The sequence below is a fragment of the Lepisosteus oculatus genome, chromosome 4 (assembly GCF_040954835.1).
Source record: "Lepisosteus oculatus isolate fLepOcu1 chromosome 4, fLepOcu1.hap2, whole genome shotgun sequence".
Taxonomy (NCBI): domain Eukaryota; kingdom Metazoa; phylum Chordata; class Actinopteri; order Semionotiformes; family Lepisosteidae; genus Lepisosteus; species Lepisosteus oculatus.
In genome coordinates, this window is record NC_090699.1 from 66,549,346 (window position 1) to 66,571,487 (window position 22,142).

The following is a 22,142-nucleotide window of genomic DNA, read 5'->3' on the forward strand; positions in this document are numbered from 1 at the left end:
TCACAGACCTGGATATTTGCTTCAACATCATTCCAGACACCCTCTGTGTAGAGAAGTGACACAGTTCAAGAGTCTGATACTTTCTCTAAACCTTCTGCTTCTCTTTTTTAATTACACATTCTGGTCCCTCCCCATCTCTCCTTTCCTCCACCCCACGCTATTTCACTCTTGACACTGAGGTAGGATGTCCTCTGTAAAGCAGATCGTTTAAAAGCACCTCTGGTGAGAAGAACAAGCCCCTCTCTCTCCAGGCCTGAGCCTCTCTCTAAAAGGCCTGAGCCCCTCTTTCTCCGGACTTGAGCCTCTCCCTCCAGGCCTGAGCCCCTCCCTTCGGGCCTGAGCCTGCAGGTTCCAGGAAAGACTTTAGACTTTAGGACAAGTAACTGAGGCTCGACGGGGGGACACAGCAGATGTAGGAATGTCTTAAATTCAATTTCAATCTTAAATTGCCAGCAGCCATCTCACCCTGCAACTCCCAGCTCACAGCCCACTGGAGCTCAGCAGTGTGGGCCTGGTCAGTACCTGGAGGGGAGACTCCTGGGAAAGCTAAGGCTGCTGCTGGAAGAGGTGTTAGTGGGGCCAGCAGGGGGCGCTCACCCTGCGGTCCAGTGGGTCCTAATGCCCCAGTATGGTGACGGGGACAATACATTGTAAAAAGGTCATTAAAAATCTCTGTGGTCATTAAAAATCCCAGGTGTTTCTTGAAAAGAGTAGGGGTGTAACCCCAGCGTCCTGGCCAAATTTCCCCCTGGCCCTTACCCATCATGGCCTCCTAATAATCCTCATCTCTGAACTGGCTTCATCACTCTGCTCTCCCCACTAATTCATCCATCCCAGTATGATGTCATTGAGGTTCTGCAATTCAGCGGATGTGGTTCTGTTTGGCAGTTGAATGAGGTTCCTCTTGATTAAGTCTTGGCTACAGCTGGGCTTCGTTCCTCTTCCAAATCTCAGTCAGCTCTGAGAGTAAAACAGCAGGAAGTCCTGCAGCAGCTGATGCTGCGCGCCGCCCACACGGCTGCGTGCGACCCGGTTCGGGCTCTGTAGCTGGTGGGATGCCGCGCGTCGCTGGGAGACCGTCACCAAGGAGACCGCAAACACTGCGTGCCGGCCCGCGTGTAAAGGGAGCCGCGCAGGCGCGTTGCGCACAGACAGAGAACGTCTGGCTCGCAGGTGAGAGCGGCGCGCGGCCAGGTGAGTCGCAGTGCGAGGTCGCTCAGGTACAGGGGGTCGGGGGTACAGGGGGGTCGGGCTGACGGGTCCTTCTACATCCCCGCCAGGGGAAACAGGCAGGCGGAGCCGAATGTGCAGGGCCTTTAAAAGAGAGAGACGTGTTGGGATTCTTCCAAGCTTTCTGTAGCTCCAGTTAACATTCAATATTTATATTAATCTGGTCGTGTGACCCTGAAAGACAGAACCTCGTGTTAAACCTTTTGATATTATTTTAATCTTTATTGCTTCTGTAGCTTCTGTAGCTATGTGGTCTTATCAACTGGTAATGTTTTGCCAGACTCGTTAAGAATGAATCTGGAATTACGGGTGTCTGTGGGGTTTTTATCGTTTCCAGAAAAGCTGACACATCTCCGCGCTCTGTGACGCGCCGTCGCGGTGCAGAGGGAGTCCGACTGCAGCCGAACCGAGCCCTCGCTCTTCCGCTGGCAGGTGTGTTCGGGACAGGTGTGCGGGGCTCTCCGAATCGAGCACCAAAGCGCCGTCAGCTGTCCTGCGGGCTGCCGTCGTCGCGCGCTCGCTGTGCCGGAGATGATGAGGGCGGTGAGGAAGGACAAAGCGCGAGCGCTCTCGGACCGCAGCCACGCGGGCGCTTTGCGAGCCCTGGGAACACGGTTCGGTCACTCCAAGACGGGCGACACCTCGGCTCTGAGCTGGGAGAGCCGTGTTGCACAGCTCTGGGTCCGGGGGGTCCGTTAGCTGACGGGGCACTGGGGGCACAGGCGCATTGCGAGAGGTTTAGTTCCGAAACAGTCCGCCTTTCCAGTGACAGCCCTGGAGACACCTGAACAAAAAGCCTCCGTCCTTCTTATCTGAGTGCAGGTGACCAGCGTGTCACAGTGTTGTGGTTACTGTCGCTGACAGAGCTGAGGCTCCACAAATCTGGCCAGGCTGGTCTGTGAGGTGGTGTGTGTGTACAGTCAGTAAATTATAGTGTGTGTGAGTACAGTCAGTAGAGTACAGTGTTTGTGTGAGTACAGTCAGTAGAGTACAGTGTGTGTGTGTACAGTCAGTAGACTACAGTGTGTGTGTGAGTACAGTCAGTAGAGTACAGTGTGTGTGTGTACAGTCAGTAGACTACAGTGTGTGTGTACAGTCAGTAGAGTACAGTGTGTGTGTGTACAGTCAGTAGACTACAGTGTGTGTGAGTACAGTCAGTAGACTACAGTGTGTATACAGTCAGTAGTGTCAGTAACAGTGTTACCCAGTTAGTACAGCCCAGTCGAGTGTGTTGGGGGTGTCTGTCTGCTCGGCTGCTCTTGCTGAGCAGGGTGACGGCGATGCGCGTGTGCTGTCAGTCTCTCACTCCTGTCCCTCCTGCCCCTCCTGCCCCTCCTGTCCCCACAGCAGGCAGCGACCCGGCCTGACTGGCCAGGCGAGGGTCAGCACAGACAGACAGGCGCTCCAGGACAGCGGGCAGGCCGGGGGGAGATGCCCCTGTGCCCGGGGAGCCCTCGGCCCTGGTACCCCGAGGCTGCCTGAGCCCATGGAGTCTGTAGAGTCGAGAGAGGCAGGGGGGGAGGCCGAGGCTGGAGGCAGTGAGGACAGCCCAGCTGAGGCTGACCATGGTGAGGCCCTGCTGTCTCCAGCTCAGCTCCCTGTTTCTTAGCTGAACCTTCTCCTGAACTAATAATCATTTCACCACCTTCTTCTCTCCTTGAGAATATCTCATGAGACGTAGTTCCACCAGGGGCTGGCTCGCGTCGCTTCATTCACACTAAGCTTCACCGCGGCTGAATGGCTCCCGCCGTGCTGTGGTTAATCCCTGGACTCTGAGTGGCTGATGGTGCAGAACTCCAGCTTCTGTTCGAGCGGGACTTCTTCCCTGCTGTGTCCACTGACCTCTTGCTCCGAAACCCTTTACCCACCCTGACAGGAGTCTCTCTGTCCCCCTGTCTGCAGGCTCAAAGGCCAGGCCGCAGGGCGCAGAGCCACAGCAAGACCGCCCGAGCCGAGGCCCGCCCCGGCGCCGCACACAGCCCCCCGCGACATCCCGGGCCGAGCCCACACACTCCCACTGTAATGTTACTATCAGGAGCTCTCGCTGCTGGCAGCAAGAATAAGAATAAGAATAAGAGAAATCTGTATTTGTGCTTCATGTCATTAGCAATTGTTGTCTTGTTGTTGTGGTCACAGCGCCACCTGTTGAGGGCAAGGTGAGGCGCAGTTTGGTCATGAACCCCGAGAGACTGAAGAACGCCAAGGCGCTGGTGGACAGGGCGGTCAAGGTCAGCACAGCGGTCACTCTCCCTTTCTGTAGATAACTGACTGTGCGCATTCCCTGACAGCGAATGGTGCAGTAAAAAGTCCCTCTTCCCCCTCTTCCTGCCCCTGCCTCTTCCTCTGCCTTTCTTCACTTATTTATACCCCTCTTCCCCTCTTTGGCTGTTCCCCCATCTCTCTCTTTCTCCCCCTCTCTCTGTCCCCCCGTCTCCCCGTCTCTCTCTTTCCCCCTCTCTCTCACTGTCCCCTCGTCTCTCTCTCTCCGTCTCTCTCCTGTCTCTCTCTCTGTCTGTCTTCCCTCTCTGTCCCCTCGGCTCTCCCTCTCTCTCTGTCCCCCCGTCTCCCTGTCTCTCTCTCCTTCCCCTGTCTCTCTCTCTCACTGTCCCCCTGTCCCTCTCTCTGTCCACCCGTCTCTCTCCCCAGATGAGGAAGGTGTTCTCCGTGCAGGGACCGTACCCAGTGGTCCGCGCTGCCCTGCGTGCTCGCGGTTGGGTGGAGCGCCGGTTCCCTCGAGCAGCGCCGCAGGGGGCTGCACGTCGGCATGGCGACGAGGAGATGGAGGATGATGATGGTGACAACAGCGATGACAACGACGGTGAGACAGAGTCTGACAGGACATGAATACAGAAGACCAGACATTGTGAAGGAATGACTTGTGGGATATCCCCCTGTTTTTTCTTTCCCCCCCTCAGACGCCAGTCCAGAGGACGGAGAGAAGGAGGATGACCCGGAAGGGATCTATGACCTCATGGTGAGTCTCGCTGTTGCCCTGGAGACAGGAGGTGTTGTTGCCATGGTGAAGGACAAGCAGGGCTTGCTTCCAGTGCCTTTGAAGTTGAGCAGTAATGTGCTGTGGCTCTTCTTCCATCTCAGCTTCACATCCAGGCGTAATGTACTGGCGTGACGAGCTGAGGCCAGACTGGGGCTCCCTCCTCACCTCTGTCCCTTTGTCCCCCAGTCCTGGCTGGTGCGGAACGAGACGCCCTATTTCTACTGGACGACGCGGAGGGACGCCATCGACTGCCACTCCCTGCGCAAGGAGCAGATGACCAATCACTACGCGAAGGCGGGCTCGTTCACCACCAAGGTCAGCCGCCAGCCGCCAGCCGCGTGGCCTTCAGCTGGTTCTGTCCAGCCCATTTCGCATGAAGGGAACGGGAATGTGTCCTGTCTGCCGCAGGTGGGGCTGTGTGTGAACCTCCGGAGCCTGCAGTGGTTTGCTTCTGCTGATCCCGACACGTTCTTCCCGCGCTGCTACAGGCTGGGGGCACAGGACGAGAAGCACGCTTTCACAGGTGAGGCTCCATTGCTCCACTGTCCTCCTCTCCCCTCCTCTCTCCTCCCTCTCCTCCCTGTCCTCCTGTCTCCTCCCTGTCCTCCTGTCTCCCTCTGTCTGCTGCAGTTTGTCTCCCTGACCCCTCTCTCCTCCCTGTCCTCCTGTCTCCTCCCTGTCCTCCTGTCTCCCTCTGTCTGCTGCAGTTCGTCCCCCTGACCCCTCTCTCCTCCCTGTCCTCCTGTCTCCTCCCTGTCCTCTAGTCTCCCTCTGTCTGCTGCAGTTCGTCCCCCTGACCCCTCTCTCCTCCCTGTCCTCCTGTCTCCTCCCTGTCCTCTAGTCTCCCTCTGTCTGCTGCAGTTCGTCCCCCTGACCCCTCTCTCCTCCCTGTCCTCCTGTCTCCTCCCTGTCCTCTAGTCTCCCTCTGTCTGCTGCAGTTCGTCCCCCTGACCCCTCTCTCCTCCCTGTCCTCCTGTCTCCTCCCTGTCCTCTAGTCTCCCTCTGTCTGCTGCAGTTCGTCCCCCTGACCCCTCTCTCCTCCCTGTCCTCCTGTCTCCTCCCTGTCCTCTAGTCTCCCTCTGTCTGCTGCAGTTCGTCCCCCTGACCCCTCTCTCCTCCCTGTCCTCCTGTCTCCTCCCTGTCCTCTAGTCTCCCTCTGTCTGCTGCAGTTCGTCCCCCTGACCCCTCTCTCCTCCCTGTCCTCCTGTCTCCTCCCTGTCCTCTAGTCTCCCTCTGTCTGCTGCAGTTCGTCCCCCTGACCCCTCTCTCCTCCCTGTCCTCCTGTCTCCTCCCTGTCCTCCTGTCTCCCTCTGTCTGCTGCAGTTCGTCCCCCTGACCCCTCTCTCCTCCCCTCTCCCCGCCCATGGGCTCTACCACGCCTCTCACTGCTGCTCTCCCTGTGCAGAGGACTTCCGGCTGACGGCCTGCTCCAGCTTGCTTCAGTGTGTGGTGGAGCGCAGTCGGGGCCAGCGTGGGGCGGAGTGTGGCGAGGGGACCCCGAGACACCCCCCTGCTCAGGGTATGCCCCTCGTGTTCTCCTCTTCCTCTGGGTTCTCTGGCCCAAGTGCTGCAGCTCATCAGAACATGTGTTTTATGCAGATGTTTCATAAAGCTTGGCGGGGGTGTCTGCTCCAGACCCCCACACCTCTCTGTGTAAAGACGTCCTGTTTCCTGTCCTGAGTGATCCTGCTCTTATTTGCCACTTGCTCCCCTGTGTTCCCGCGTCTGTGTTGATCTTGAAGTTGTGCTCTGAACTGACTTGGTCAACATCTTTCAGGACTGAGCCTGAATCAAGTGCCAGCACAGTCCCCTCTGTGCTTATTCTCACTGAGAGCAGTTAAGCTCTCCTCTGTATCTGTCCTGTAGTTTGGGAACTATTTTTAACACGCCTTCCTTTAATACTGCACTCTCTTAATCCTGCCTATAATACTACACCAGTCCCAGTTACCGCCACAGCTTCTGTTTCATTTCCTGACACTGACACCAGTGAGACGGGCTGCTGATGCCAGTGACGACAGTAACAGCTCCTCTTGCTGTCCCCTCTCCACAGAGCAGAGGAGGGCAGGTAGGCTCCGACCCCCCTCATCCATCAGCACCCTGATGATTGACATGGCCCTGCAGGTGTGCCAGGACTTCTTGGACAGCCTGGATCACAGTGACATCGACATCGCTATGGAGATGCCTCCGTCCGTCACCGAGCAACAGTGGGAGGAGTTCATTCACGGCTACTACCAGGTTGTGCAGTGAGTACTGATTATTAATTAATAATATTATTGAAGAAAGTGACATCTGGGGTCATTCACTTATCTGCGTTCAGACTTATACTTGACCCCGTTTATGTGATTAAGAGCATCGATACGCTCGTCTCTGACTCTTTGTACCTTGGCGACTTCATCAGGCTACGTGCCCTATCTATTTTTAAGTGCTATATAAAATATTAACAATTAGAATAATCTTTTCTAAGTAAAAGTTGAATGGAATGTGGCTGAGGACTGTGACAGGAGTGTGCTGTGTGCGTCACTCTCTGCCTCCTTCAGGACTGCGGCTCACTAGCTGCAGGAGAGACACCTCCCTTGACCTTTGTCACAGTGCAGCGGGAAGCACGGTAGTCTCTGACTCTCGCTCTCTGTCCAGTGAAGGGGCAGCGATTGAGGGGAGTGACCAGTATGCTGACCGCTGTGTGACTGTGCTGGAGAGGCTCAGAGAGGTCAACCCACAGCTGGACATCGATGGAATCCACAACATCTGGATTGTGAAGCCAGGAGCCAAGTCTCGTGGGAGAGGTAGGAGTCTGCACACTCTTCCTTGCTCTTCTCAGATTGGACTGAGTGTGAGTTAAACAGCTCTGCAGTGTGACGGATCTGGAAGACTGGGCTTGGCCGCTGCTGTTCTGACCCCTGACCCCTGACCCCTGACCCCCAGGTATAGTGTGCATGAAGCGGCTGGAGGAGATCCTGAAGCTGGTGGACAGCGACCCGACCCTCATCAAGGACAGCAAGTGGGTGGTGCAGAAGTACTTGGAGCGCCCCCTGCTGATCCACGACACCAAGTTCGACCTGCGCCAGTGGTTCCTGGTCACTGACTGGAACCCCCTGACGATCTGGTTCTACAAGGAGTGCTACCTGCGCTTCTCCACCCAGCCCTACTCCGTGGACAACCTGGACAGGTAGGCCGGGGAGGGAGCGGGCAGGGGTGCGAGGAGGGGGGGGAGCCCGCTGGTGACCCGCCGGTGACCTCTCTCCGCGCTCCCCCCTCCCCCCCAGCTCCGTCCACCTCTGCAACAACTCCATCCAGAAGCACCTGCTGCCCTCCGCGCGGCGGCACCCCGACATCCCCCTGGACAACATGTGGTCGGGCGAGCAGTTCCGCGCGTTCCTGCGGGCGCGGGGGCGGGCGGGGCAGTGGGCGGCGGTGGTGGAGCCGGGGATGAAGTGGGCAGTGATCCACGCGCTGCAGACGACGCAGGACCTGGTGGAGTCGCGGCGCAGCAGCTTCGAGCTGTACGGGGCCGACTTCATGCTGGGCCCCGACCTGCGGCCCTGGCTGATCGAGATCAACGCCAGCCCCACCATGGCAGCCTCCACGCCCGTCACCAGCCGGCTCTGCGCCGCCGTGCAGGAGGACACCATCCGCGTCGTCATCGACCGCCGCGCCGACAAGACCTGCGACCCCGGCGGCTTCGAGCTCATCTACAAGCAGGTGAGGGCCCGGCGTCTCGCCCGCCTGTCGCCCGCAGCATCCCAGGGCAGTTTATTTCCAGAGCGTGGACTCGCTGTGGGCCGAGGGGCCTGCAGTCGTCAGTCCTGGGTGCACTGTGCTTTAACAGCTCACGTGCCCCAATCCCAGCCAGCCCTTAAGCTGAGTCTGATCTTGCAGCGCCCCCTACCGTCCAAACAGTGCACTACACCTGTACTCATCTCCTATTGCAGATATTATTTGTACTTCATACTGTATTTATGCTAAATTTGACTTTTTAGCTTAAACTCTGTGGTAGGTGATTGTGCAAGACACAAAGAACCCTGAGCCCTGAATTCCTGTTTGAGCCTGTTGTGAGTCACACTGGGAATCGAGGTGAAAGGTCAAAAGAGAGTAAAGTCCAAGCCTGACGAGTCTGAAACGCTGGAGTTTAATCCTGTTTTGACTTTTCCCCTCTTGGGAAACGGCTTCTGCCAGTTCCTTTCATCGGTCATGGTCGTTTTCACAAGAGATGGACAGAGCTGCTGTGAGAATGAACTCGACTCCAGCCCACCGGGCTGAGCCACTCTCTCTGTTCCTCCCCGTCGCAGGCGGCAGTGGAGGTGCCCCCGTATGTGGGGGTCAACCTGCTGGTGGAGGGGGCTCCCCTCAGACGGCCTCGGCCCCCTGCCCAGAGAAACCCCGCCTGCACCGGCCCGCGTCCTGCCTCGCCCCCCTGTGGGGACCAGTCGGGCCAGGGGGTGCCTGGGGGCCCCAACCCAGCTCAGGGGAGAATCCCACAGCCCCTGACCGCGGGCAAGCAGCCGGGCCCCGGCGACGCCCGGGCGCGGAGGAGGCTCGTTGGCAAGGAGAACCAGCGCGGCAGCCCGGACGGAGACAAGAGCAAGGCCCGAGTGGGCCCGGCGGGCGAGCGTGGCAGACCGGGCCCCGCGGTGCTGAGGCAGTACACCTTCACCGCGCCCCGAGCGCCCGCCCTGTCCCCCGCAGAGCGCCCCGCGGCGCCCCGCACTCCGCGGCGCATCGGGCTCAAGTTCACCAGCTTCGACGCTCTGGAGCTGCAGGCCGTGAAGCAGCCGCGCGTGGTGGCGCGCTCCCTCGACCCCGCGCCCTGGCGCAGGGCCTCCTACTGCGTCCGCCACGGCCGCCAGCAGGCCCCGCCCCCCGCCGGCCTGCCCACCCTGCGGCCCCCCGTCCTGCCCCTCGAGGTCATCAGCCTGCAGCCGGGACCCGGCCTCCTGCCCTCCCCCAGCCTGCGGGCCCACAGAGCCCAGCCCGCCGCTCACCGGGGCCCCAGGACGCTCGACCCGGCAGGCCTCAGGAAGCAGATCATGGCGGCATCTGGCTTGGTGGGGTCAGCGGGTGGAGCCGGCTGAGCGGCTGGGGGGGGCGCTGGGGGGCTACGAGAACTGTCGACTCTCCGAGACGCTGGTCCGCTCAAGAGACACGCTAAGCACTACAGAAATAAAACTGTCTGTTTGAGTTCTTTATCGAGTGTTTGTCTCAGGGGGTTTCCAGGCTCACTCAGACGCCTTTTTACAGCTTGACTCTCAAAACCGAACAGTGGCAACGGGATCAAAGCCAGGACTACGGGGAGGCGTCCTGAACTCGTATATTTATTCTGAGTGTCGCAGGGGTATGTACAGCTGGCTGAGGCAATTGGAAGTCCCAGCAGAGAGCACTGTTCCGTGTTCCCTAGCGAGAGTTTTATAAAGGAAATGGGCGGGACCAGCAGTGTGGTGGCTGGAGACGTGTGTAGTTGGAGGTGCTGTCCTTCATTCGAGACGTTCTGAATCCTCATGGCGAAGGGCGCTGTATAAACAAGAGGAACTAGGAGAACGCTGTAATGGGTTTTTGCCGGGCCTTCGCTATGGGGTTCAGTAACAAATAAACAGGACCAGTATCTTCATGCCTCTCGCTCCAGTGCGGTCTGGCCCAGTGTGGCGTAGTGCCTCCCCTCCTGACAGAGACTGGCGCCGTCTGCAAGCAGAGCTACAGATTCGCCCCCACACTCAAGGGTTAGGGCTTACCGTAACAAATAGCTGTGACAAGCTGTGAAATAAGCTCAAATTTCAGAATTATATCTGCATGTATGCATGTAAAATATTTATTTAAAGGCTTGTTCAGGATTTGTAGGTTCGATATTTCATTGAAATTTGGTAGATTTAGTAAAAGTTGGGGAATATATAAACACAAAATATACTCTAAATCAGGGAAAATATTAGTGCTGCTTTTTCACAAATGGTGTCCAATAAATTGTACTTATTATGGGTGTGGGGTGTCATATTTTGGGTTCCACATTGTAGGTGTGGGCAGTATTATGGAGGGGTGGGGTTCTGTATTCATGGTTCTCTCCAGGTCATCACTGTAAAATAGAACCTGTTCTCAACGGACTTAGCTGGTGAAATAAAGGCTTCATGTGAAATTTTATCCAATTCATTCCTGGAAAGTGATCTTTGGTGATGGGAGGGCACCCGGGCCAGTAAACACAAATCTGAGATGGCGGTGGTGCAGGTCGAAAGGCTCACCTCGCCTGAGTCGAGCCCCCAGTGAGTGGAGGCATCCGGGGCAGGGAGGCCGCCAGCCGTCCCTCCGCCGCTGCAGGGAAAGGGAAAGAGAGTGACGGACGTTTAGAGGTTTTACCTCTCAGAACCCAGCAGGACAGTCACCCGGCCCTCGTCTCCGGGCTCGGCAGGGGATCGCGCTGGGCTGTCCCAGCCCGGAGTGTGCTCGCATTGTGTGAGAGCTGTCCTGGAACAAATCCCAGCAGGTGTGTGGACATCCAGGAGCAGGGGTGGGAAATCAGGCTGCAGGTCAGTGATTGGAGCTGGCCCAGCGACTCTGTTAACACAGCGCGGTCCAGCGGAGGTTCGAGGTGAGTTTAGTGACAACACTGAGGGGACCCACACAAGGGGGCCTCGATCAGCGCTCTGAGCTCCAGCAGCTTGCAGAGGGTTTTATAGTCTGTGAGCTGCCACGATCACCCGATGTTATCACCATGACTGGGCGTTCACGGGCCGCAATTACCAATCATATTGGGGATCCTAGAAAATATTTCCACTTATGGCCCAGTGGCTATTCCTGATGAATTTATCCCTGACTTTTTTTTCTGGCATGTCGCAGGTGTCTGTTTTTAAACTGCACCCAAGGCAGGTCAGGAATAACGACCCCAGTCTAGAGCAAGATTTCTACAACGCGTTTGCAACCAAATCAGCAGGGTGGGCCGAACGCAACCTGTTCGTTTGTCATTTTTCCTTTTATTCATGTAAGTCAGGACTGTAGCTGCTGTGATCTGCGCAAGGCGTAGAGAGCCGAGCTCAATTCGGCTGTTGTTGCGGCATCACACTTACACAAAGTACACACGCCGGAGTCAATTTCCATCTCTTCGGGATTTGTGGCGTTAAAGCAAGTGGCGCTACATCAGTGTAAAGACTTATTATTTCCTTACACTGATGTAGCACAACTTATTATTAAAGTCACATCGTAATGAAAACACCGAATACAGTCAGGCCACCAGCACGTAAAGCGTCGTGCGAGCTCGCGTCGCTCCTATGCACGGCCGCGCAGAGTGTCGTGCGCGCTCCCGCCTCATCCCTCAGTCGAAGGCCGAGAGGAAAAGATGGCAGCGTCCGTGTGTCGAGCCGGCGGCGCCGTGGGCAGAGCTCTGGCCCGGGCCAGGAGTGTGAGTACAGCTCCGCCGTGAGACTAGGGCCCTGCACGACGACAGGGCGCGCCAGCTTCCCCCGTGCTGCGGATAAACCCGGCAAGCCCCGTCCCTGGCCCGGGTGAAAGTCACCTCTGGGCGGTCGCGGGGGGAGGCCGGCCCGGTTCCGCCAGTTCGGCGGGGCGACCGCTCCGCCGCAGGTCGCCGTGAGCGCCGGCCTGGCGGGGTGCGGGGTTGCTGCGGCAGGTAACATGCGTGTGTGCGGCGTTTCCAGCGCCTGTGCGGCCCGGGAACGGCCGGCCTGTGCGGGACTCCGGCAAGGTCACGGCTGCCGCCGCAGACAGGAGCTGCTCTCCCGGGCTGCGGGGTCCGGTCCGGACCGGGGCTAGAGCAGGGCTTGAACCCGGGACCGCGGTGTCTTGAAGGGAGCAGTTTACTCGTTTGTCCCTGCCTGTGGGCTGACCGGATCCTGGATGTTTTTGCTGTGACGATGACCTGACGATACAGCCGCTCGGGTTCAGCTACAGCGTCTCGGACAGAAGCCGGGTTCATCGTCGGCTACAAGTTTATTCTGTTTGTCTGAGCAGTTCTTCCGATTCGGTCTACTGGCGAGGTTGAGGTTGTGTTATAATTACAATTGCCTTGAGCTTTTCTTCTCAAAGGATCCCCAAGTGCTTTACGTACAGGAGGGGATCCAAATCCCCCATTGTACAGCCCCTCTGGAGTGACACCTGGGGGCTCACACGGCCCCTCTTGGGTGACCCCCCTGCAGGTCGGGTGCAGGAGAGAGAAAGTGCTTCACTGTTGCAGGGAGAGGCTGAATCAAGTGGGATTGACTGGGTGGGTCAGCAGACCGGTGCTCTTGAATGACTGGGAGCCGGCAGCAGGTCTGCAGTATTGCAGCTCCTGCAGTGCGGTGTCCCCTAACTGGAGCGCCCCCTGCTGGAGCGGCCTGCTGCCCCAGTACTGACCCCGCGGAGCTCTGGGGAGATCAGGGTCCAAGGCACTCGGGCTGCGGTGTAAAAACTGCTTCATCCAAGCTGCCCGTTGTCATTGCTCCGGGACCACCGGCTGCTCTGTGGCCCCTCTGACAGCTTGGGCAGACGAACCATTGCCTTGCACAGCTTGAGAAGTATGGAATCAGGACGTCGGTTTTGTTTTCTGTACGTTCCCTTATCCCGTTCCGTGTGTTTCTCTCTCCTGGCTTGCGGACGTGTCCGTGCAGCCGGCCCTGCTGTCCCTGCGCCGGGGCCAGGCCGGGGTGTCCTACGCCGAGAGCCTGCGCAGCATCCCGGAGACGCAGGTGACCACGCTGGACACCGGCCTCCGCGTCGCGTCCGAGGAGACGGACCTGCCCACCTGCACCGTGAGTGGCCTCTCTCCTGCTCTGCACTTCACCCCCGCGGCCGGTCAGGCCCGGAGGCGCGGTGCCAGTCGCCGGCGTCCGCCCCTCCCTCCTCTTCCTCACCTCGGCCCGTGCCGTCTGTGCTCCTGCAGGTGGGGCTGTGGCTCGGCGCCGGGAGCCGCTACGAGACCGAGAAGAATAATGGCTGTGGCTTCTTCCTGGAGCACATGGCCTTCAAGGTACACTGACCAGCACCTGCTCCTGCTCCGCCACCTCTCGGCCCGAGAGCACGCAGAACAGTGCACTGACTCTCCCACCTTCTCTCGCTGTCTGTCCTTTCCTGCACTCCTCCTCCTCTGCTGGTGTCTCCCCAATCCCCCCTCTCCCTCAGGGCTCGAAGAAGTTCCCCCAGTCCACTCTGGAGCAGGAGGTGGAGAGTCTGGGCGCCCACCTCAGTGCCTACACCTCCCGCGAGCAGACGGCCTTCTACCTGAAGGCCCTGTCCAAGGACCTGCCCAGAGGTGAGCTCAGCGGCGTGCGTGCGTCTGCTTCTGTGTCTCGCGTGTCTCACTGTGCAGGAGTGCGCTGGCACGTTCAAGAGCTGGCTGCTCTTTCAGAGAAAGAAGGAGAGGGGGAACAGAAGAAGGAGCACGGTGCACTGACTCCCCTGTCCCCGTCTCTCTCCCTGCACGCAGCGGTGGAGCTGCTGGCGGAGGTGGTGCAGAACGCCGAGCTGGCCGACTCAGACCTGGAGCGCCAGCGCGGCGTGGTCCTGCGTGAGCTGGAGGAGGCGGAGTCCAGCCTGCAGGACGTGTGCCTGGACCTGCTGCACACCACCGCCTACCAGGGCACGCCGCTGGGCCAGTCCGTCCTGGGGCCCTCCGAGAACGCCAGGTCAGAGGCAGAGACGGTCACCCCGGCAGAGCTGCCTAACTCCCTGTCTCTGGATCAGCTCCCCGTCGTAGGAAACGGCAAAGACCCTTTCCTGACGAGGCAGGGAGGTCTGGAAAAACCTGTCATTTCTAGAGAGCAAAACGAGTGAAGTCATTTTCAGTTGACCAGGTTCCCAGCTGATTTTAAGTGGGGGGGGGAACAATTTTAAATCTTCCAAGAATATATTTTCTGCACAACTATAGTATCGTTTTGTGTTAGTGAGTTCTGTTACTGTGGGGTTGAGCAGTTAGAAGGTCTCCTGTTTTCCACCAACAATGAAGCCATAATCTGGGAACAAAGTATTTTTTCGATTTTGGGTGTATCTGCGGTTTGTATGAAATGGCGTGTTCTCAGGGCAGGTGCTGCAGTGCGTAGTGTTCTGTAAGTGATTGTGAAAGCAGGCCAGGGCTCTGAATACAGCTGCCAGCGTCGATCCCCGCCGGCCGAGACAGACTGGCGCAGCCTCCACCACCGTGTTTGAAGGGCTCCTCTCTCGCCTGTCTCCCGCAGGACTTTGACTCGGCAGGACCTGCTGGAATACATCAGCTCCCACTACAAGGCCCCGCGCATGGTGCTGGCGGCCGCAGGAGGTGAGCTCGCCTCGCAGGCCTGTCCCGCGGGGAGCAGGCCGAGTCTAGCATAGTCCCCAGTCGTCTCCCCCTGTCCGTGTGGAGCAGCGATGTCTCTCCCTTCCTTTGACCTGTCCTCCGCTGTCTCTCCCCTCTGCAGGCGTGAAGCACAGTGAGCTGGTCAGTCTGGCCAAGCAGCACCTGGGCGGTTTGGGGTTCACGTACGAGGGCGACACCGTTCCTGTGCTGGCGCCCTGCCGCTTCACTGGGAGTGATGTGAGTCTGCCGGGCGGGGGCTGGGGGGGTCCAGGAGTTAATGAGACGAGCTGCCCACCTAGAGCTCTGTCCTCAGTAGCTGTGGTAGCAGCCATCGCCTTGGAAGTGTCCGGACTCAGACTTCAGATATGTCTCTTTCTTGTGGCGATTTTGAGCTGTGAAAATACGTGCCTTCTGTCTCGTATGTCCTTAATGGTGCTGGGCACGGTTGGTGCTGTCTCACCCCTGAGATGTTTTGCTGATGAAGTACTTGTATTTGTATTTTTCGGTCATCTGACGTGGAATGCTGCGTCTCTCCTGTTTAGGGGAGCTTTGACTTGGTGTCCATACACTGACCAACGCTTCTGTTGTCGTGGGGTGACGGCGTCGTGGGCAGGGGGCGCGGCTGCTAGCTTAGGGAAGGGTTTGGGTACAATGTCATGCAAATGTCTTGTTTCTCTCCTCCTCCTCATCTGTCCCTCGCTCTCCGATCTCCCTCTTTCTCTGCGTCTCAGATCCGCGTGCGAGATGACGCACTCCCCCTGGCCCACATCGCCATCGCGGTGGAGGGCGCCAGCTGGTCGAACCCCGACATCGTGCCGCTGATGCTGGCTGTAGCCATGATCGGCAACTACGACATCACCTACGGGGGGGGCAAGGTGGGTGGGGAGCCACCTGAGCCCAGGTGTCTCAGGCCTCCTGAGTGTTCATGGGAACAACACAACTTGCCCAGGGGGGTAGCACGGTTCTTCTTGTGAGAATGACTTTGACTTCCTGTCAGCTGTTTTCTGACAAACATAGTGCTTGCATGCATCTGTAAATATATATATCAGTTTTATTTTTTCTCTAGGGCTAGTTCAATAGGCTGCAGGTGGTGCAGGCTTCAGACTCTTGTAGGATCTGTGAGAGCTCTGAAACCTCGCGTGCGACAGGCCTGTCCATGTGCTCCGGCCTCGGGTCTCCACGTGGCTCCGGCCCGGCACACGGGGGGTCTCGCTGTCCCTAAATCAAAATGGGCAACAGCAGTGCTTATCCCTTTACTGTCGGGAAGGAACTGATTAATAACTAAATAAGAGGGGTAGAGGACAGGCTGTCATGTCTGAAGCTGCTGCCGCCGGCGGCCCCTCTGACGCGCCCGCGCTCTCCTGTCCCGTCTCCTCTGTCCAGAACCTCAGCGGCCGGCTGGCCCAGCTCGCCGTGGAGGACAAGCTCTGCCACAGCTTCCAGTCCTTCAACACCTGCTACTCCGACACCGGCCTGTTCGGCGTCCACTTCGTCACCGACAAGCACAACGTCGAGGACATGCTGCACTGGGTGCAGAACCAGTGGTCAGTGCCCCCGTCGTCCCTGCTGGCTTCGCTGCTGCGTCCTGGGGGGCAGTGTCACGGTCAGGGCGCCGCAGGACCGTGCGCATGAGAGAAGCACCGGCGCGCAACTGTCTGACTCCCTCCAGCTGTGCAGTGTTCAGACTTTTATTAAAGCTTTTATTTTCTGGCATTATTTACACGTTTCTCGTGTCTTCACTGTCACCCCCTTCTTCCCTTCTACTGCCTCTTTCTCTTGTTTTCCCTTTCCTCTCTCTCCTCTCTCTCCACCCCCCCGTGCTGACTCCCTCTCTCTCGCCTGCAGGATGATGCTGTGCACCACGGTGACCGAGAGCGACATGGCCAGAGCCAAGAATGTGCTGAAGACCAGTCTCGTTGGCCAGCTGGATGGTAAGAGTCCGTCCCCTTAAAAACAAAATGCCACTTGTGCTTCTCTCTCTCCCGCACGTGTGTCTGCTCCACCTTACAACAACAATTCCTAGCTCCTGTGGCTCCTGTGGCTCCTGTGGCCTCTGCCTTGGTCCTCTGTGCAGCCAGTGTGTCTGTCGGTGCTGATGGCTACTGTTGGTTCTGTGCTGTGCTGACCCAGGGCTGTTGTGCTCCTCAGGTACGACTCCAGTGTGCGAGGAGATCGGCCGCCATTTCCTCAGCTACGGTCGTCGCATCCAGTTAGCTGAGTGGGACGCCAGGATCGACGTGCGTACCTCCCCCCCCATTCTGCTCTTCCCCTAGTTAAAAGTGTGACTCTGGGCTGAGTGCTGCCGGAGTGGAATTGCAGCTGTTCCCTATCCCAGAGGTCCCAGGACTGGCTGCTGCTGGTTCAGCCTGGGTCTCCTGGATTTGTATCTGTGACACTGGTAGTCTGCAGGCTGGTGAGTTTGCCACCTTGTAGCCTCATCCAAGGAGTTCCGCTGGGCCGGGTCAGTACTGGGATTTGAGCCCTCTAAGGAAAGCCAGGCTGCTGCTGTTCTATCCAAGCTCCGGTTTCATCTCATAGTCCAAGACATGCTGGTGGGTTAATTGGCTACTGGGAAAACTGGCCCTGGCGTGAGTGAGTGTGTGTCTGTGTGCACTCCTTGCTTGCAGGAGAGACTAGGGCTACCCTGCGACCCAGAGTAGGACAAATCTGTCAGAATATGGCCGGAGTCAGGGCTGTGCTGTTTTCACACGGTGACAGGGACTCTCCCTGTGCTGGAGCGCAGTTTGCTGAGCACTTCTGGAGATTGGTGGGCTTGGACGGGCCCATGGCCGTCGGAGGAAGACGCGTCCATCCTTGTTCTCCTGCGAGCAGCAGCTCTGACAGCAGGGTCCTGCGTGGACCTGTAGCCATGATGCAGGACCGGAACAGTGTGGTAGAGGAGTGGTGTGACTGGTGGTGCTTCTCCCTCTGCAGGCGGTGACTTCGAGGCAGCTCCGTGACGTCTGCACCAAGTACATCTACGACAAGTGCCCGGCGGTGGCGGCTGTGGGTGAGTCCCTGTTGGAGCCGCTGGGTTTGCCGTGCCTCACGGACCTCGCTGGGTCTTAAAGTTTTGCATGTGGCAAGAGAGAAGGCTCAGCTCCTGTTTAACAGCAGTACCGGATTTGTTTGCACATTATTCCACAGGCCAGGGCTGTCTGTTTAGGCAAACACAGCTTGTTGACGTGCTTAACCTGTAGCAGCGTCTGAGATCTCCAGAAGTGTTACAAGTAACTGAAAACCTGCCGTGCAGCTTGGATACCTTTTAAAGGGGCTGAACACCACTGAAGCAGGAATACTGTATCTGTATAAAACGTCTTGTAGTGATTTCACTCTGCTTGTTAAAATAAGGTGTGAAAACAGACTTGCAGCTGGGGAGCCCTGTATTTTGTCCTCATGTCTTTCTCCTCTGCAGGTCCCATTGAGCAGCTTCCCGATTACAACCGGATCCGCAGTGCCATGTACTGGCTGCGCTTCTGAGACCCCTGAGAAGCTGAAGAGCTCCTGCCCCCTCGTCTTTCCTGGTGTTGTCCTCTCTGTCCTCCTCTTCCTCAGATGCCCTGTTCTCCTCCACCAGATCCTCCTCCTCCTGCTGCTGTGTCCTCCCTGTCCTCTCCTCTGCCAGACTACCTCAGCGAGGGGCCTTCTGCAGTCTTGAGGGCAGTGGGTGTTGCTGGTTTCTTCTGTTCTTCTTGTTTTGTTAGTCATTTAAAACAATGTAAAACCCCAAAAATTTCAAGAGCCGCCCACACAAGAGGAACAGGAAACCGTAGGAATTAAAGACAGAAGTTCAGAACGCTGTTTGTTTTCCTGTTCAAAGAACATTTCCAGGTTCATCTGTTCAGCCTGCAGGTCCACTGTGTGCTGATCGGCTGTCCAGATCTGTCGCTCGGTAGCTTTTGTAAGCAGCCTGGGCGCCTTGTGTTGTTTTGTATATATCCTGTTCACCTTTGTGGTGCACAAGCAGGTCCTGTCTCTCACAGTTGCTCACAGTTGTGTGGAGAAGCGAGAAATTGGGGTTTTGCTTTGATGTCTTGCTGATGGGGTTAAAGTGCAGATCGAGGGAGCTGGACTGAAGAGAAGAGGGGGCTACCTTACTGTCTGGATTGTTTCCATAGAAATAAAATGTATATAGAAATTGAAAGCGAAAGGCTGAATTAAAAGCTTGTGAAGTGGACAGAAATCTGTGTGTGCTGTGTCTGAATTTTCCCACTTTGTTATAATTGTATATGCGAGGACATGCAGTGAGAAGACCAGTTCATGAAATGCTTTTTGCAGAAAGCTCTCAGGCCCCGAGGGTCATGCACAGGGGAGGTGGAGAGCAGGCAGAGGGACAGGGCTGTTGTGTTTTTTAGTGCGCACATGAAGAGCAGGCCTGCGTGCTCTCTGGGTCAAGGACAACCTTGAAACCACAGCACTTGTTATCAATTAACAGTATCCCCAGAGGGCGCTGTATTGGCCCTGCGTGACTGATTGTTGTCTGAGTGAAGGCTGGATGAGGGAAGGATACCCCTTCACTGTGCTGAACTCGGTTCTCCACCACAGCTGTCTGCGCAGGCCAGAGTACCTGAGAGCTCAGCCAAAACACAGCCCTGAGGCGATTGGAGGAAGAGAGTGACGGGGACACTGTTGAACCAGAGTCCGCAGGTCCTCTGTGGGACAGAGATGCACTCGGCTCCCTGACGCCCAGCTGGATTCATTCACTCTCAAGCTCCTGTGTCGCTGGCAGTGCAGACTCGGCATGAAGCTCCATGTGCTCCTGCGCTGCCCCTCCACACACTTTCAATGTGTTTCGTGGTAGACAACTGGGTGTTGCTTCGGTTCTGACCAGGAGGATATCTGTTCCTTGAGATTGGTTATTTGGACCTGAACTGCAGTCTCGGGAGTTTATTGTGGATGAAGTGGCCAAGCTTCACCACGAGGGGGCACTAGTGTGACAGTCACCCTGCCGGCACTTTGTGGTTGAACCTCAATTCCACAGGTCTTCCTGGGTCGCTGTTTCATTTGGACCAGTGAAACAGGTAATTAGTTAAGTGAAGTAATTTGGAACAAAAAACATTTCCCACAGTTGGTACTGCCCAGGTTTAACCTTTGTTTGCGTGGGATTCATTTTACTGTTACTTTTCATAAAAATGAATCTTAGTGTTTTACACTCATTTATCAGTGACCAGCAGAAAGGAAATTTTAGACAAGGATAAATGAGGAACTGTGATAAGAGTACTAATAGTAGTGATTGCTTTCTTTGTTTATTGGAAAAACTATTGACTTTCTCCCCCAGCCTCTATCATCCAATAAGAAATCGGCAGTAGTTAAGGCAGGCGCTTGTCTCGGTTGTGCAAGTGGTCCAGCTATCTGTTCCAGCTGTGTCCCCCTTCCAGATGTGTCAGTGATTCAGCTGTGTCCCCGTCACAGCTGTCTACTCCAGCTGTGATCCAGTTGTATCAGTGTGGGCAGAACCTGTGAGGCACTGTGCGGGAGTTTCCCTGAAACCCAGATCAGAACCCGGAGCCCATTGGTGCAGCTCTGCTGTGCCCTTGTCAGGCCCAGGGGAGAGCAGTACACTGGAAACATGCAGGACAGCGTATTCGAGGGTGCTGGGCTGCTGGACTCCTGGACGTGTGGAAGTGCTCGGTCTCAGCCGCTGAGGTTTAAGAGCTGTGTGTTTGTCGGGGAGACCCCTCCCTTCCTCTCCCTCTTGCGGTTGGAATTTCACCCGATTCCTCTCTGCAGGATGACGGGGTGCTGTCGAGGAGTCGGGCTGGGGGGGGGCGCCAGGTGTGACTGACCGTGTCTGAGTGCTTTGTGACTCTGCGGAGAGTGTGAGTCTGCGGTTTGAGGCGTCTCCCTGCTCGTTCCCAGAGGAGATCAGCTCCTCATTGTCCCAGAGACAGGCAGCTCGTGATCCGGCCCTCAGGCGGCAGCTTCAGGTTCGCTCTGCCAGCCCTGCCCCCCCGCCCCCCAGCTCCAGGCCTGGTGCATGCCCATCCCACACGCCTCTGACTGTTCCCTGCGAGCCTGCAAGCCTGTCAAAGAGCTCGTTCACACCGCAGGAGAGTCTGGGGGGGCCAGACCCCACAGCGGGCAGGACTTGTTTCAAACTTCTCAAAGCTAAAAGCACTAAAGCTGCTCGGGTCTACTTTCACCCCGGGAGGAGTTCACCTGGGTGGAGCAGAGCAGAGAACACAAGATGTGTCCTATTCCGTCTCCTTTATTTTCTGTCTTCTCCCTCCCTCCCTCGTATAAAATTCAACACAAAAGAGCTCTGCAGCAGGGGACCGTCACGACTTGCCTGGGAGAGGGCGCTGGGATCGGTCTGAACTCCCCGGAGGCAGACAGAGCTGCCTGGTGAGGAGGAGGGGGTGGCTCTGGGGTGCAGCAATCTGTCGCCTCCAGGACTTGTTTTTGCGGAATGTGGCGGGAGTGAGGGGGCAGCTCGGCCCCATCCGCCCATCTCCTCGGCAGAAGGCCTGGGAAAGGCAGCTGCGCAGTTTCGCCAGCTGCAGACCTTGAGTACAAGTCACCTCCAGGTTGTGTTTGTCACCTTGTTTTGGTTAAACTTATTCAGATCAGTGTTTAAAAAGAATGAGCCTGATCTGCTGTTTCTTGCAATTCACCTCAGATCCCTAAAAGGACCTAGAGTGATAGAACAGCTGGGCAGTGGGAGTGAGGCCATACTCTCCTGCTTTCTGCTTAAGTGACCTGCTTCCTGTTCTGGGAGAGGAGAAGAGGAATCTGCAGTAGGGAAGTGCAGAAGGGAGGTGTTGCTCCGGTGCTGAGACAGAGGTGCAGTAGGGAGTTGCAGTTAGGAGGTGTTGCTCTTGTGCTGAGAGGGAGCTGCAGTAGGGAGGTGCAGTAGGGAGGTGTTGCTCCTGTGCTGAGAGGGAGGTGCAGTGTTTTGTTCCTGACAGACCTTGCTGGAACATTGAGTCGTGCTCTGGGAGCTGCTATGGCAACTCTTTCTGAAAGCCTGCGTCAGTGTACAGGCCTGCTGGAGCAGACAAGTACCTATTATTTTTTAATTAGCGCCGCTGGCAGAAGCCGGTGGCAGTCAGCTGTGTGCACAGGCCAGGGCTCTGGCAATGCAAGGGCAGCTGATTTTATTCTTCTGTGTCCAGTTCAGCCCGTCCAGAGTGTCTGCAGGGTTCTGTCCCGCCCACGCCCAGGGCATTGCAGCCATGTGGGCCCAAACCCTTTCACCTGAGACCTTCTGTCCACCACTCTCCCTCCTCATCTCCTTCCTTCACACGCCAGCTGGACACTTTCCATCTCACAGATCTGCAAAAGGCGTTTTACGGGTCAGCAGTCCTCCCTTTAGACAGGCTCTGGCCTCTCCCTTACTGTGGCCTCCTGTCTGCCCAGAGCAGTGACAGCTCCTCAGAAACACAGGCTTTAGAGGAGTCTGCAGCTGCACAGCACACCTCCTGCCTCTTCTCTGGGCTTCGGCTGTGTCGGGGTTCCCCGCAGCAGGAGCTGGGGCGCACGATGACGGCGTGGGAAAGCCCAGAGAGATGCTTCTCCAAAGCTCATGGTCCCCAGGATCACAGGGCACCAGAAGGAGGGAGCGAGTGGGCACGACTGCGAGGGGTTTTGATCCGAGAGCTGGAAAGCCCCCAGGAACAGTGATGCCCAGCGGGCTTCTCCAGAGTCCGCAGTGAACCCTGCAGGGGTGTGAGC

At 57.2% G+C, this 22,142-nt stretch overlaps 2 protein-coding genes across 5 annotated transcripts; both read left to right on the forward strand.

Moving 5' to 3' along the window:
- Window positions 1–1,084: 1,084 nt before the first annotated feature.
- Window positions 1,085–9,404, forward strand: ttll3 (tubulin tyrosine ligase-like family, member 3). 4 transcript variants are annotated; one of them, XM_069189657.1, is made up of 15 exons: window positions 1,085–1,194; window positions 1,568–1,662; window positions 2,578–2,798; window positions 3,133–3,249; window positions 3,367–3,458; window positions 3,877–4,048; window positions 4,146–4,204; window positions 4,412–4,540; window positions 4,634–4,748; window positions 5,631–5,744; window positions 6,276–6,468; window positions 6,860–7,008; window positions 7,148–7,391; window positions 7,489–7,924; window positions 8,512–9,404. In XM_069189657.1, the coding sequence occupies exons 3-15, from the start codon at window positions 2,717–2,719 to the stop codon at window positions 9,292–9,294; spliced, it is 2,685 nt and encodes an 894-aa protein (XP_069045758.1). In that variant the 5' UTR covers window positions 1,085–1,194; window positions 1,568–1,662; window positions 2,578–2,716; the 3' UTR covers window positions 9,295–9,404. The 4 variants fall into 4 exon arrangements, with proteins under 4 accessions (XP_069045758.1, XP_069045759.1, XP_069045761.1 ...); XM_069189658.1 differs by having other exon boundaries at window positions 2,581–2,798; XM_069189660.1 differs by lacking the exon at window positions 3,133–3,249.
- A 2,084-nt stretch (window positions 9,405–11,488) lies between these two features.
- Window positions 11,489–18,651, forward strand: uqcrc1 (ubiquinol-cytochrome c reductase core protein 1). The gene is made up of 13 exons (XM_006631071.3): window positions 11,489–11,600; window positions 12,808–12,948; window positions 13,080–13,166; window positions 13,319–13,448; window positions 13,623–13,821; window positions 14,371–14,450; window positions 14,590–14,705; window positions 15,200–15,343; window positions 15,852–16,012; window positions 16,314–16,399; window positions 16,617–16,705; window positions 17,403–17,478; window positions 17,884–18,651. The coding sequence occupies exons 1-13, from the start codon at window positions 11,538–11,540 to the stop codon at window positions 17,946–17,948; spliced, it is 1,437 nt and encodes a 478-aa protein (XP_006631134.2). The 5' UTR covers window positions 11,489–11,537; the 3' UTR covers window positions 17,949–18,651.
- The last annotated feature ends 3,491 nt before the right edge of the window (window positions 18,652–22,142 follow it).

Bases quoted from the DNA above. Each gene is read 5' to 3' on its own strand.
- uqcrc1 (XM_006631071.3), top strand. From the start codon at position 11,538: ATGGCAGCGTCCGTGTGTCGAGCCGGCGGCGCCGTGGGCAGAGCTCTG. The intron at 12,949-13,079 runs GTGAGTGGCCTC...GTGCTCCTGCAG, and splicing joins CGGACCTGCCCACCTGCACC to GTGGGGCTGTGGCTCGGCGC. The intron at 17,479-17,883 runs GTGAGTCCCTGT...TCTCCTCTGCAG, and splicing joins CCCGGCGGTGGCGGCTGTGG to GTCCCATTGAGCAGCTTCCC.
- ttll3 (XM_069189657.1), top strand. From the start codon at position 2,717: ATGGAGTCTGTAGAGTCGAGAGAGGCAGGGGGGGAGGCCGAGGCTGGA. The intron at 4,205-4,411 runs GTGAGTCTCGCT...TTTGTCCCCCAG, and splicing joins AAGGGATCTATGACCTCATG to TCCTGGCTGGTGCGGAACGA. The intron at 7,009-7,147 runs GTAGGAGTCTGC...CCTGACCCCCAG, and splicing joins AGCCAAGTCTCGTGGGAGAG to GTATAGTGTGCATGAAGCGG.